Source organism: Pyrus communis, chromosome 11 (assembly GCF_041283825.1).
Source record: "Pyrus communis isolate YQ-2024b chromosome 11, ASM4128382v1, whole genome shotgun sequence".
In the NCBI taxonomy this organism is placed as follows: Eukaryota; Viridiplantae; Streptophyta; class Magnoliopsida; order Rosales; family Rosaceae; genus Pyrus; species Pyrus communis.
This window is the reverse complement of record NC_142575.1, coordinates 10,070,557-10,081,383: the sequence shown is the minus strand read 5'-3', so window position 1 is coordinate 10,081,383 and position 10,827 is coordinate 10,070,557. Positions and strand designations below refer to the sequence as shown.

The 10,827-nt window shown below is 36.7% G+C and overlaps 1 protein-coding gene across 6 annotated transcripts; it reads left to right on the top strand.

The window, feature by feature from the left end:
• Window positions 1-428: 428 nt before the first annotated feature.
• On the top strand, window positions 429-9,329 carry LOC137742594 (protein ENHANCED DISEASE RESISTANCE 2). Of its 6 annotated transcripts, none has more exons than XM_068482503.2 (21): window positions 429-889; window positions 1,975-2,049; window positions 2,154-2,207; window positions 2,281-2,346; window positions 2,432-2,493; window positions 2,720-2,865; window positions 2,988-3,034; window positions 3,109-3,206; window positions 3,739-3,834; window positions 3,934-3,998; window positions 4,117-4,188; window positions 4,647-4,793; window positions 4,903-5,210; window positions 5,809-5,872; window positions 5,966-6,138; window positions 6,575-6,676; window positions 6,826-6,876; window positions 6,982-7,131; window positions 7,331-7,426; window positions 8,609-8,710; window positions 8,873-9,329. In XM_068482503.2, exons 1-21 carry the CDS (start codon window positions 737-739, stop codon window positions 8,966-8,968), a joined length of 2,223 nt encoding a protein of 740 aa, XP_068338604.2. In that variant the 5' UTR covers window positions 429-736; the 3' UTR covers window positions 8,969-9,329. The 6 variants fall into 6 exon arrangements, 3 of the variants coding, with proteins under 3 accessions (XP_068338604.2, XP_088535515.1, XP_088535514.1); XR_015953176.1 differs by having other exon boundaries at window positions 431-889; window positions 6,989-7,131; XR_015953174.1 differs by having other exon boundaries at window positions 431-889; window positions 3,934-4,012; window positions 4,092-4,188; window positions 6,982-7,235.
• Window positions 9,330-10,827: the final 1,498 nt, after the last annotated feature.

Here is a 10,827-nt window from a genome sequence, read left to right as displayed (position 1 = left end):
AAATTTTTTAGCTTGATGTCAAAACCTAAATTCAAAAGAAGAAAATATATTTTGACAACTAACTTTCCACCTTTGAGCGGGAAATACACAAACAACAACAAAAAAACGTAAGTTCACACTCACATTTTCTTGTATAATCTCTAGTAATTAATAAAATACTCATTGTTAATAAAAAATTTATAAAATTATCAGTTTAACCCTCTAATTAAAATAGAACATGAATAAGAAATATAGGACAGAAATGTAAACTCTCTTCCTCTCTCCTTCTATTTCAAAAACAAAAATAAAAAATTTTCTCACACACTTTGTGTGTGCCCATATACTAGTATATAATAATAGAATTTCAAAAGTCCATTCAAATCCAAGGGTAAATCAGTAATTCCACGTACTAATACTATTATTTATTTGCCTGGCAGTTTTTGTCTCATATATGCACTCATTCAGTTGCTTTAACAGAGAGAAAGAGTGGGAAAGAGAGAATCCCACGTACATTTCCAAAGACGAACGCCACGATTCTCTGTATTCAGTAGCTTGAATGAGTTGACAACTTCGGAGGATCACCATACTGCTATCTCATCCGCACTCAAATCTCTCTTTCCACTGCTATTAAACGAGCCGAACCGGGTCTGACTCCGACCCACACACAAACGGAGCCCAAGATTCTGCATGGATGTTGAGATACTGAAAAGTGATCGAATTTGAGAGGTGGGTTTATCGGGGATCGTGGTTAAGCAAAATGGGTATGTCGCAAACCGATCAAAGAATGGAGGGTTGGCTTTATCTCGTTCGTTCGAATCGGATTGGGCTACAGTACTCCCGCAAACGCTACTTTGTTCTTGAAGGCCACTCTCTCAAAAGCTTCAAATCAGTTCCCGTTTCGAACAATGAGGTTCTTGCTCCTCCCTTTCTTTGCCTTTCTAGAAAAAATAAATGACTAGCAAGAGTTAAAGCTAATGAAATTTATCTGCAAGTTTTCAAGTGATTGGCGACTTTTTGGGTTTTTAGTTAGTATTGTATTAATAGAATGGTTTCCGAGTTTTGATCGTTATTGGCAGGAATGTGCTGTTTGAAAGCCGTTGATGGAGCAATCAAAATTATGCATCGATCATACTGACTTTTGTTGGAGAATGATCTGTTTTTTTTCCCTTTAATTTTCATTGGATCACTATGCAGTTGATTATGTGAATATATTACGTTTAAAAATGTATATATGCTTGTGAATATATCTATGCGTTTAAAGTCTGTAACATAATGATAACTGCTTTGGATGAGCATATGAGATACTTGAAGAGTGTTAGAATGCAACTACATCTATGGAGGGCTTCAAACAGTAAGTGTGATTGGGATTATTAGAGTTTCCCCTTAGCTCCGCTTCCAAAGAACATATAAATCTCCCTTTGGAAAAACTAGACAAGTTTCATTTTGAGGTACAAGGAAATAATCTTCCTGTGAAAACTTGACTGAAAATCAAGAAGTGAGAAGGAAAAAATGGATAGAATTTTGCAAGAACTCATTAGGTAGTTTGACACTTTTGTGGGCTCAGTTGCCTTTTCTTTTTTCTTTCCTTGTACACGCTTTTTCGTACACCCATGGCTTGCAGAAGTTGGTAATGCCTTTGTTGGAATTTGGCCGTTTGAATCCTACTTTTAGAAGTTTGTGCGGAGAATTATGTATTATGTTTTTCTACTGTCCTTTTCATTTAAAGAGCTTTTTGAATTTTTCAATTGGTATATATCATTTGTTGTTTTTAGGATTGTGTCCATCATTAACTCAAGAAAAAATGAATTATTTGTGCTTCTGCTTATTTTTATATTAACACAAACTGAATGAGGAACGCTTGAGTTATAATTTGGCCTACAGACAGTTTAAGTGAGAACTGTTTTCTGGCCTTTTGTGATATAGATTTTACAACATTATTAGGTAGGCGTAAGTGCAAAAAAGCCTTGATATTTTCCCACCTGTTCTGTGTATCAGGATCCTTTAAGAAGTGCTATCATAGACTCTTGCAGTCGAGTGACAGACAATGGACGTGAGAGCATTCAAAGAGAAGTATGAGTCTTGCAGACTGTCCTACTTTAGCATCGTGTTCATATTTCTTGATTATTTTAGCTACAGTGATATATGCATATAACACCTGTTTGTACAACTTATAGGTATTCTTCGTTTTCACACTGTATAATACGTCAAATCACAATGATCAACTTAAGGTATGGTAACTATCCTCAACCAATTGTTTCTCTTACAAATTAATGTCAAAATATTGAAACTTTAATTTCGTAGTTGGGAGCAAGCAGTCCAGAAGAAGCAGCAAGGTGGATTCTTTCCTTTCAAGAGATCGCTTTACAGGTCTTAACTTTCAAATCCTCAGTATTTGTAATTTACTGTAGATGATTATGCTAAATATGAGTCTAATGTCTATGCATGTATGCAGGGTGGTCCAGATCTAAACGATAATATTTTGCATGGTTCCAATAGCATATGGCAGTCCTTTAGGTGTGATATTTTGTTATCTACTGCTCTTATTTAGTTTTCTTGTTCACCTCATCATGCACATTGGTGTGAGTTTCTTCATTTGGAAGTAACTTTGTTTAACTATGCTTGGCGGCTTTGGTAAACTGGTCGTGGGCTATGGTTTATCTTTGTGGCTCTGATATGATTCTTCATTTTCGCCCCCCCTTTTCTTTTTTCTTTTTTTTTCTTCTTCTGGGTACTTTTAAAGTATTCATGCACGCAGACTAGGTGGATCTAGTAGCAGAAGTCGCATTAATTCTATAGACTGGAGCCTTTGTTCTTCTACACAAACCGATGCTGTGACAGCCGATGTAATTGCTCCTTCACCTTGGACAATTTTCGGGTGTCAGAATGGTAAGAGTTATTCTCCTCTGTACATTTTGAAGTAGTGAAACTGTGTGCTGAACTTTGTTTATTCTCCTTTCTGCATTTTGAAGTAGTGAATCTGCATGCTGAACTTTGTTACTGTAATACAGGTCTACGACTATTTAAAGAAGCAAAAGATAGGGATTCTCATGGGAAGGTTGGTAGGTTTAATATTCACTACTTGGTTGTATGAAAGATTCGTTCTATTGATTATGTTCCTACCATGAGCAGTGGGACGATCATCCTGCCATAATGGCTGTGGGTGTTGTTGATGGAACTTCAGAAGGCATTTTCCAGACACTTATGTCCCTTGGTCCCTCAAGATCAGAGTAAGTTTGTTGAGAACTTTATGTAGACTGTGGAAACAAAAGATGAGAAAAACTAATCTGAAACTGAAACTATAATTGTTTGAAATTTTCATGCTCAAAAAAGTGTCCAACACAATGGCAATGATGCTGCACAAATCCGAAAATGGAAGCTCCAAAACAAATCCAATATGGAAGCTCAAAATACTTTAATAAAGTCAAACATTATGTTAAAAGACTTAAGACCAACCACCCACCCCCCTATACATTGTTAGAAACGATGAGGCATAAACTACACCCTGTGCCTTTGTGTACAAATTGTCTAGGCTTACATCATGATCTCCATCATAACTCCTTAGCCTTTATATTACCAGTGGTTTCATTTGAACGTTGAAGCGGTAACCTATATGATGTAGTGAGTGGTCTGCCTTTTGTCTTTGTATTTACTCCTCTTGACCATATCTGTATTATACATGTATCCATTAATTTCTTATCCAAATTGCCTTATATGAAGCATTTTTGTAATTGAACTTAACAATGATAAACCATGTTGTAGATGGGACTTCTGTTTCTACAAGGGAAATGTGGTTGAACACCTTGATGGTCATACGGATATCATTCACAAGCAGTTATACAGCGATTGGTTACCATGGTCAGGCCCCTGGCCTACAATAATTTTGAATTATGTTCTGAAGCAGTTGTGTAAGTGTTTCTTTTTATAGTTACAAAATCAACATTTCATATATTGCAGGGGAATGAAGCGAAGAGATCTATTGTTGCGGCGTTATTGGAGAAGGGAAGATGATGGGACATATGGTAGTATTGAAATGGTGGTTTTTTTTTTGTTTTTTGTTTTTTTTCTTTTCTCTTTTGCATTTACATTTAAAAGTATATTGATACCGAAATTAGCTTCCTTTGGTGTCTTCTTTCACAGTTATTCTCTACCATTCTGTGTTTCCTAAGAGGTGTCCACCGCAGAAAGGCTACGTCCGTGCCTGCCTTAAAAGTAATGTATGCTTAGATTTTACATAGTTATAGATCTCCTAGACTTTACAAGTGTTTAATATAGGATAGTTGTCCGGACCTTGGACATTTAATAATATGAGTAAGAAGCATTGGGGTATTCATTCCTTCAACGAATTTGCATGTGTGTGTGTGTGCACTCGCGTACAATAGTATGTGCATGAGTTGAACTTGATACAGCGTCAACGTGGTAGTATTATAACTTTGGTGCATATTAGTGTGGATAGGTACAACTTTTATGGTTGTGATACATCCAGAGTTGATAGAACTATATTCTCCTTCCACTTCCTGTTTTAAGTTTAAATTTAATTTGTGCAACTGCCTGTTCAAGATTTTATTGTGAGTTCTAGTGGTTATTGCTTAGTGGATCTTTTCGGCTGGAGGTGCATAATTTGAAAGTTAATAATGGAAAGATTTTGAGACATTTACCACTCTCTGCAGGTGGAGGATATGTTGTAACCCCTGTGAAACAAGGGAAACAATCAGTTGTGAAGCACATGCTTGCTATTGATTTGAAATTCTGGAAATCTTATCTACAAAGCTCTTCAGCCCGATCTATGACCATCAAAATGCTAGGGAGAGTTGCTGGTATTTCTATACTCTTGATTGATAGAGCTTTATATATTTACAAAGCTCTTCATTGTTTACATTATTTTGAGGTCTACTTGTTGAATCAAAAGAATAAATTTATTTGTAGCACTACGGGAGTTTTTCAGAACACAAGGAAACTATTCGTCCTCAGAATTTTCATTGGGAGAGCTAAGGAGAAACTTTAGTTTGCAACAGAATGAAGGGGAAGGTGAGGCTGATGCTCCAACAGTGACTGGGGATGGGAGGACGAAGGAAAAATTTGCTGAAGAAGTAGAAAAAGCACCTTCCGAACATTCTAGTCTTGTTAGCTTGAGTGATGCTTCTGATGAATTCTTTGATGTGCCAGAACCACCATACAGTGATCAATCAGAAACTGACTGGATTCCTGATTTTGGCTCAGAAATGCACTCACAGGTAAACGATGTGGGCATAAATTTGTGACATTTAGACAATCATTCCACTTTTATGCTCCTTTACTTCTACGCGGTTACTAGGTGGTTCTTGTGTGTTGCCACCAATGTTCTCTCTCCCTCTCGTGTATACAATTTTCATAAAAACTCATTTTGGGTCCAAAACATCATCATGTTGACCTCTGTACATAGTCTTCCATAGTTCAGTCCACTACATCCTGCACTGCTCATAACTTGTTATAGAAATCTTGACCTGCTTAGTTACTTGTATTTGTAGCTTATTCTCATGTCTTTTTACCTTCTAAAGTTCCACACTAGTGCTTGTATCTATATTGTTGGTTTGCCATCTGGATGGTGGACCCACAATTATTTCGTATTCTACTATGCTCTTCACATGTGGGTCTTCAACCTTTAGAGCCCAACATGTGGAATATAAGTTATATAACTTATATGAGGAGGTTGCGGTAGCTGGGATTTTGGCTCAGGATCTTCTTCTTTTGTACCTTGATAAGCTTGTTAGTTTGCTTACGCGGTTAGGATGTGGACCAACAATTATTTCGTATTCTAAGAGTTTCTAACTTGGCTCTGATTGCACCTTGCAGAACATACATCATCCCAAGTTGTCAACTGCTGCTGGTTTTGTGAAAAGATTGCATGATCTTGCAGGTTATTATGGTGTTTAATATTTTTGTCTTAACATTTTATGCCTTTGTATATCGCCCTTGTTGATTTAGTTTTCTGTGTGATTGTGTGCTGCAGTTCAGAAGAGGGGCTATGTGGACCTACAAGAGATGGCGACGGAAGACATTACCTGCCACTATGGGTCTACCCTTCCAAAAGATTCAGCTTGTAATTTGGCTTCCAGTTGGACTTCAGCAGATCCTTCTACTTTCCTAATTCGTGGCAAAAGTCATCTGGAAGACCATAAGAAGGTTTGGACAGAAATGTCTTAGATATAGTTGTCTAGCATGATTTTTTGGAAAAAATTGCTCACGTTTTACAATTATGTTCATCATACCAATTACCAAATGGTTTGCAGTCGAGCTTTGAGGTTGTATATCCTTTGAATGCTGATTTGGGTTGCATGTTCTTGGTATGCTGATTTATGTGTTGCTTTATGATCAATGAATTTTAGGTGCTGGTTGTGAAATTTCTTTCAATATCAGTTTCATTTAGTAACCATGGTGTTAATAAGCGTAAAGTTTTCATAATAATAGTTTCCAACTGTAGTTTATAGGAATTTCTAATCCCGGGCTCTTTAAATGTTCTTTTTCTTTCTCCTCTTGAATGTTGCTGATACGTCAGTTGGCAGTTGGAGTTTTAACCTGCGTTTCTAGTCCTTATCTTTCACTGCTTTCTTTTGTTCAGGTCAAGGCTAAGGGCACGTTGATGCAAATGGTAGCTGCGGACTGGCTAAAATCTGACAAGTGTGAAGATGATCTTGGAGGTCGCCCAGGGAGCATTGTTCAGGTCTTTATTTAACTGAGGATTTGTGGTTTTTTCTGTAATTGCTAAGATTTTTCCTAGCCAGTTATCACATATAGGGTTAACTAAAAACATAGAATTAAGAAAAGGACGAATGTAATTTACACACTTTTCACAATCTTGTGTTTCTGCAGAAATATGCGGCACAGGGTAGGGGAGAATTCTTCTTCATTGTGAACTTTCGGGTAAAATCCATCTTATATGATTTTTTTTTTTCTTCCTATTATTACTATTTGCATGTTATTGCCTGTCACCTATCAATATTTACGAAATTATCTGTTTTGACTCAGATCCCAGGTTCAAGCTCAACTACATATAGCCTGGCACTATACTATATGATGAATTCTCCAGTTGAAGATACACCCTTGCTAGAGAGTTTTATCAAGGGGGATGACGCCTATAGAAATTCAAGGTTTAAGCTGATACCATACATATCTAAGGTTGGTACATGCAATGATTGCTGTAATCCTGTTGGAATGGCATACTCGGTCTTCTCCCGTCATCTTGTTGAAAAGAAAATGCATCTTTTACTGGTGTTGTTCAAGTATTTTGATCTCTAACTAAGTTTAATTCTGTTAAACCTTTCTCTCTCCGTCTAACTAAGATCAATTAAATTTTAACTGTTACTTCTGTCCTCAGGGTCCATGGATTGTGAAGCAGAGTGTGGGAAACAAAGCGTGCCTCATCGGTCAGGCATTTAAAATCAATTATTTCCACGGGAAAAACTACTTGGAGGTAAACTTGAAGAAACAATTATTGAAGCAGAAACAATAAAGTACAAAAAACTACCTCAATCATTGGTGTCACGACACTTTCATACCTCATCTTTTAAAATTGACAATGTCATACCTCATCTTACGAATTTGTGTCAATGTTATACCTTCCGTTAGCTTGCCGTTAATTTGTCAGTTAAATGCTGACGTGGCTTGATCCAGACCCTATTTTCTATTAAAAAATTAAAAAAATATTAAAAAAACTAAAAACAAAATCATTTAATATTTTTAAATATTAAAATAATAAAGAAAAGTTAAAAAACAAAAAAACAAAACTTTTTGTCCCTTCCACCCCCCTCCCCCCTTCTCTCTGTCCCCATCTTCATCTTCTTCCCTGCTTAATCTTCGAAGAAGAAGAAGAAGGAAAAAAAAAAAAAAAACCCCAATCCAGTTCGTCGGCCCCCCCCCAACAAAAACAAATCCAACCCCCTACAACCCAAAAAGAAGAAGAAGGAGGAGGAGGAAGAAGAAGAAGAAGAAAAAAAAAAAACCTGGATCCCGTTGGCCAGGCCGATTCCGTGGGTGGAGAACCTGGGCGCGGAGAAAATGGGGGGAATGGGTTTGGATTTAAAGAGTGTGGTGTGTAGAGGAGGGAAGAGGGTGGGTGCGGGGGAAGACAATTGGTTTTTTTTTTCTTTTTTTCTTTTTTCTAGGTTGTAGCAGATAAGGGGAAGAAGAGGAAAGAAGATGAAGATGGGGGAGAAGAGAGAGAGCGCTGGGGGTGGGGAGGGGGGGGAGGACAAAGCGCGCAGAGGGGAAGTTTTGTTTGGTTTTTTTTTTATAACTTTTCTGTATTATTTTAATATTTAAAAAATATTAAATGATTTTTTTTTAGTTTTTAATAATTTTTTAATAGAAAGTGGGTCATGAATCAAGCCACGTCAGCATTTAACTGAGAAATTAATAGAAAAACTAACGGAAATATGATATTGGCACAAATTCGTAAGATGAGATATGACATTGTCATTTTAAAAAGATGAGGTATGAAAGTGTCGTGATACCAATAGTTGAGGTAATTTTTTATACTTCACAAATATTATTGTTGGCTGCATGCAGCCAAATCAAATTTGTAGTAATAAAATGACGTCGTTTGTTCAAATTTATCTAATACATGCTAATTCTGAAATCATTGGCTATCATGCAGCTTGGTATCGACGTCGGATCATCCACCCTTGCCAGGGGCGTGGTTAGTCTTTGCATTGGGTACCTAAACAATCTGGTCATTGAGTTGGCATTTTTAATACAGGTAAACATCCATGTTATCAGTTTGTTTCTTATCTAAAGAGGTAAAGATATTCATGTGCACGTTAAATGTTGCCTAAAATGCACTCTTAACTATTTAGAAAAATCGATTTCCCTTGACAACTTATTCCATTTTTATGCTTGACTTCCGGTGCTTGTTGCTCAGGCAAACACGCCAGAGGAGCTTCCGGAGTTTCTTGTTGGAGCCGGCCGCCTTAACCACCTTGATGCCTCCAAGGCTGTTTTAGTTCAACCGTGGTAATATCTGTATTGTCATACTGTTGAATTGAACATAAAGCCTAGATAACGGAAATTCAGGGCTGGTTCTTCTCTGCAAACTTACTGGCAGAGGTCAGCATCCCCAGCGAGGGGCTCTATATGGGACTAGAAAAGTGGTGGATATAGCTCATTTTAGAGCTCCAAGGAATCTTTAAGGCTTTATAAAATAATCTCTTCCAATGAAGGGCTATATATTTCGGGTTTGATTAAGCGATGTTTTTTTTTTTTTTTGGTGTTAACTTTGAGTAAGTTGATTTTTGGACGTGCTATCTTAATTTTTTTTTTTTTTTTTTATGGACCTTTCAACTAAAAAGTTAAAAATGTGACAAGGTTAGATTTAATCACGTATCATTGTTCATTGGATTAGATTCTCTTATCTCAATCTCATCCGTTGAAAAAAAGCAAATCCCCACTTCGCCCTCTGAAATAATTTGATTTTTCACATATAACACAACAATTTACCTAGCACCAATTGGTAAATTAGTATCATACAATTTTGAAAAAAAATTATTTGAAAATTTCATCCACAATTTCATCCACCAATACATGTGAACGTTAAATCAATTTGAAATTTCATCCACAATTTTAGCCAAATTGCAAGAAAATAAGTAAGAAAAAAGAATTAAAAAATAATAAAAAAAAGGTGAGTATAAATGTATTTGCAAGTGGAGGGAGAGTGATAGAATTTTTCTCATATGGGTAGCTACTTTTTTTGTGGGACCCACTGTTTTTTGGGGCTAGATATAGCCCGATTTTATGCTACCCAATAAACAAAGTTGCTAGCCCCGGTGGTGGATCTAGCCCCATTTTCTGGCTCATTAGGGATGAAATTTCTCGCTAATGCTTGAAATGTTGTAACCTCATGGAGGATAGAGCCCTCATCGGGGATGCTCTTATTCAATCAATTCAATTCGATGTTGGGAACACGGCGTAGCAAGCACTGTAGATTTCATTAGGATTTGATATTTCACCTTTGTAAAGATGGCATTTCTCATTGATGCTCGTTCTTCGATTCATTTTTTTTTTTGGTTTCATCATATTATCAAATGTTTCTTGTCTATTGTTTGAGATGATCTTCATAGAATTCACAAATCAATTGAAGTTATTATAAAACTATTAAAATACCAAAATCAGTACAGTGAAATATCTTCCACACAAACCAGTGCTAATTGTAACACCTCTCCTTTCGTAACTCCCTTTCTGCCCCTAATGAGTGCATAAAAGGCATCTATGGTGGTAAGATTTTTGAATTTGTGTTGTAAGAATTGTTTTGGTAAACGAAAATGACAAGCAAAATTTTGCATTTTAAAGGTTTGAGAATATTGTCTGGTAGTTCAAGCTGAAAAGGAAAATTATGAAAAGTGTGTCGAAAATGAAAGAAACAGGAAATATGCGTTTTGTGAGTGAGGTAGTGGTGACAACAATTGCAATGGGAGTCAGGTGTGAGTCATGGAAAAGGTTATTCGGGTGGTGGTGGTGGCGGCAATGATAGTGGATGGTGGCGGAAATGGTGGTTAAGGTAATTATGGCGGCAGCGGCGGTCCTGCCGATGGCAGTAGTGGAGGAAACGAAGATGTTCAACAATGATGATATGATGATAATGAGTGGTAATTATGACGACTTTTGTAAGATGGTGATGGTGATAGCGATGATACTAGCGGGTGTGGTGGTTGTGATGATCTTGGTAAGGTTATTAACTTGTGATGACATTACATGATTTGTTTGTTTTTTTTTGAAAACTCTAACTTTGTTTTGCACATTTTTTTTAACTTAAACTTTCCATGAAATTCTCATATTCCATGTGTACATGTTCTAGTGGCTCATTCACACTATCACTACGGT

Excerpts from the sequence above, each read along its gene's own strand:
- LOC137742594 (XM_088679388.1), top strand. The coding sequence starts at position 737 with ATGGGTATGTCGCAAACCGATCAAAGAATGGAGGGTTGGCTTTATCTC. Across the intron at positions 5,211-5,808 it reads GCTCAGAAATGCACTCACAG|AACATACATCATCCCAAGTT; the intron begins GTAAACGATGTG and ends TGCACCTTGCAG. Across the intron at positions 6,139-6,574 it reads ATCTGGAAGACCATAAGAAG|GTCAAGGCTAAGGGCACGTT; the intron begins GTTTGGACAGAA and ends TCTTTTGTTCAG.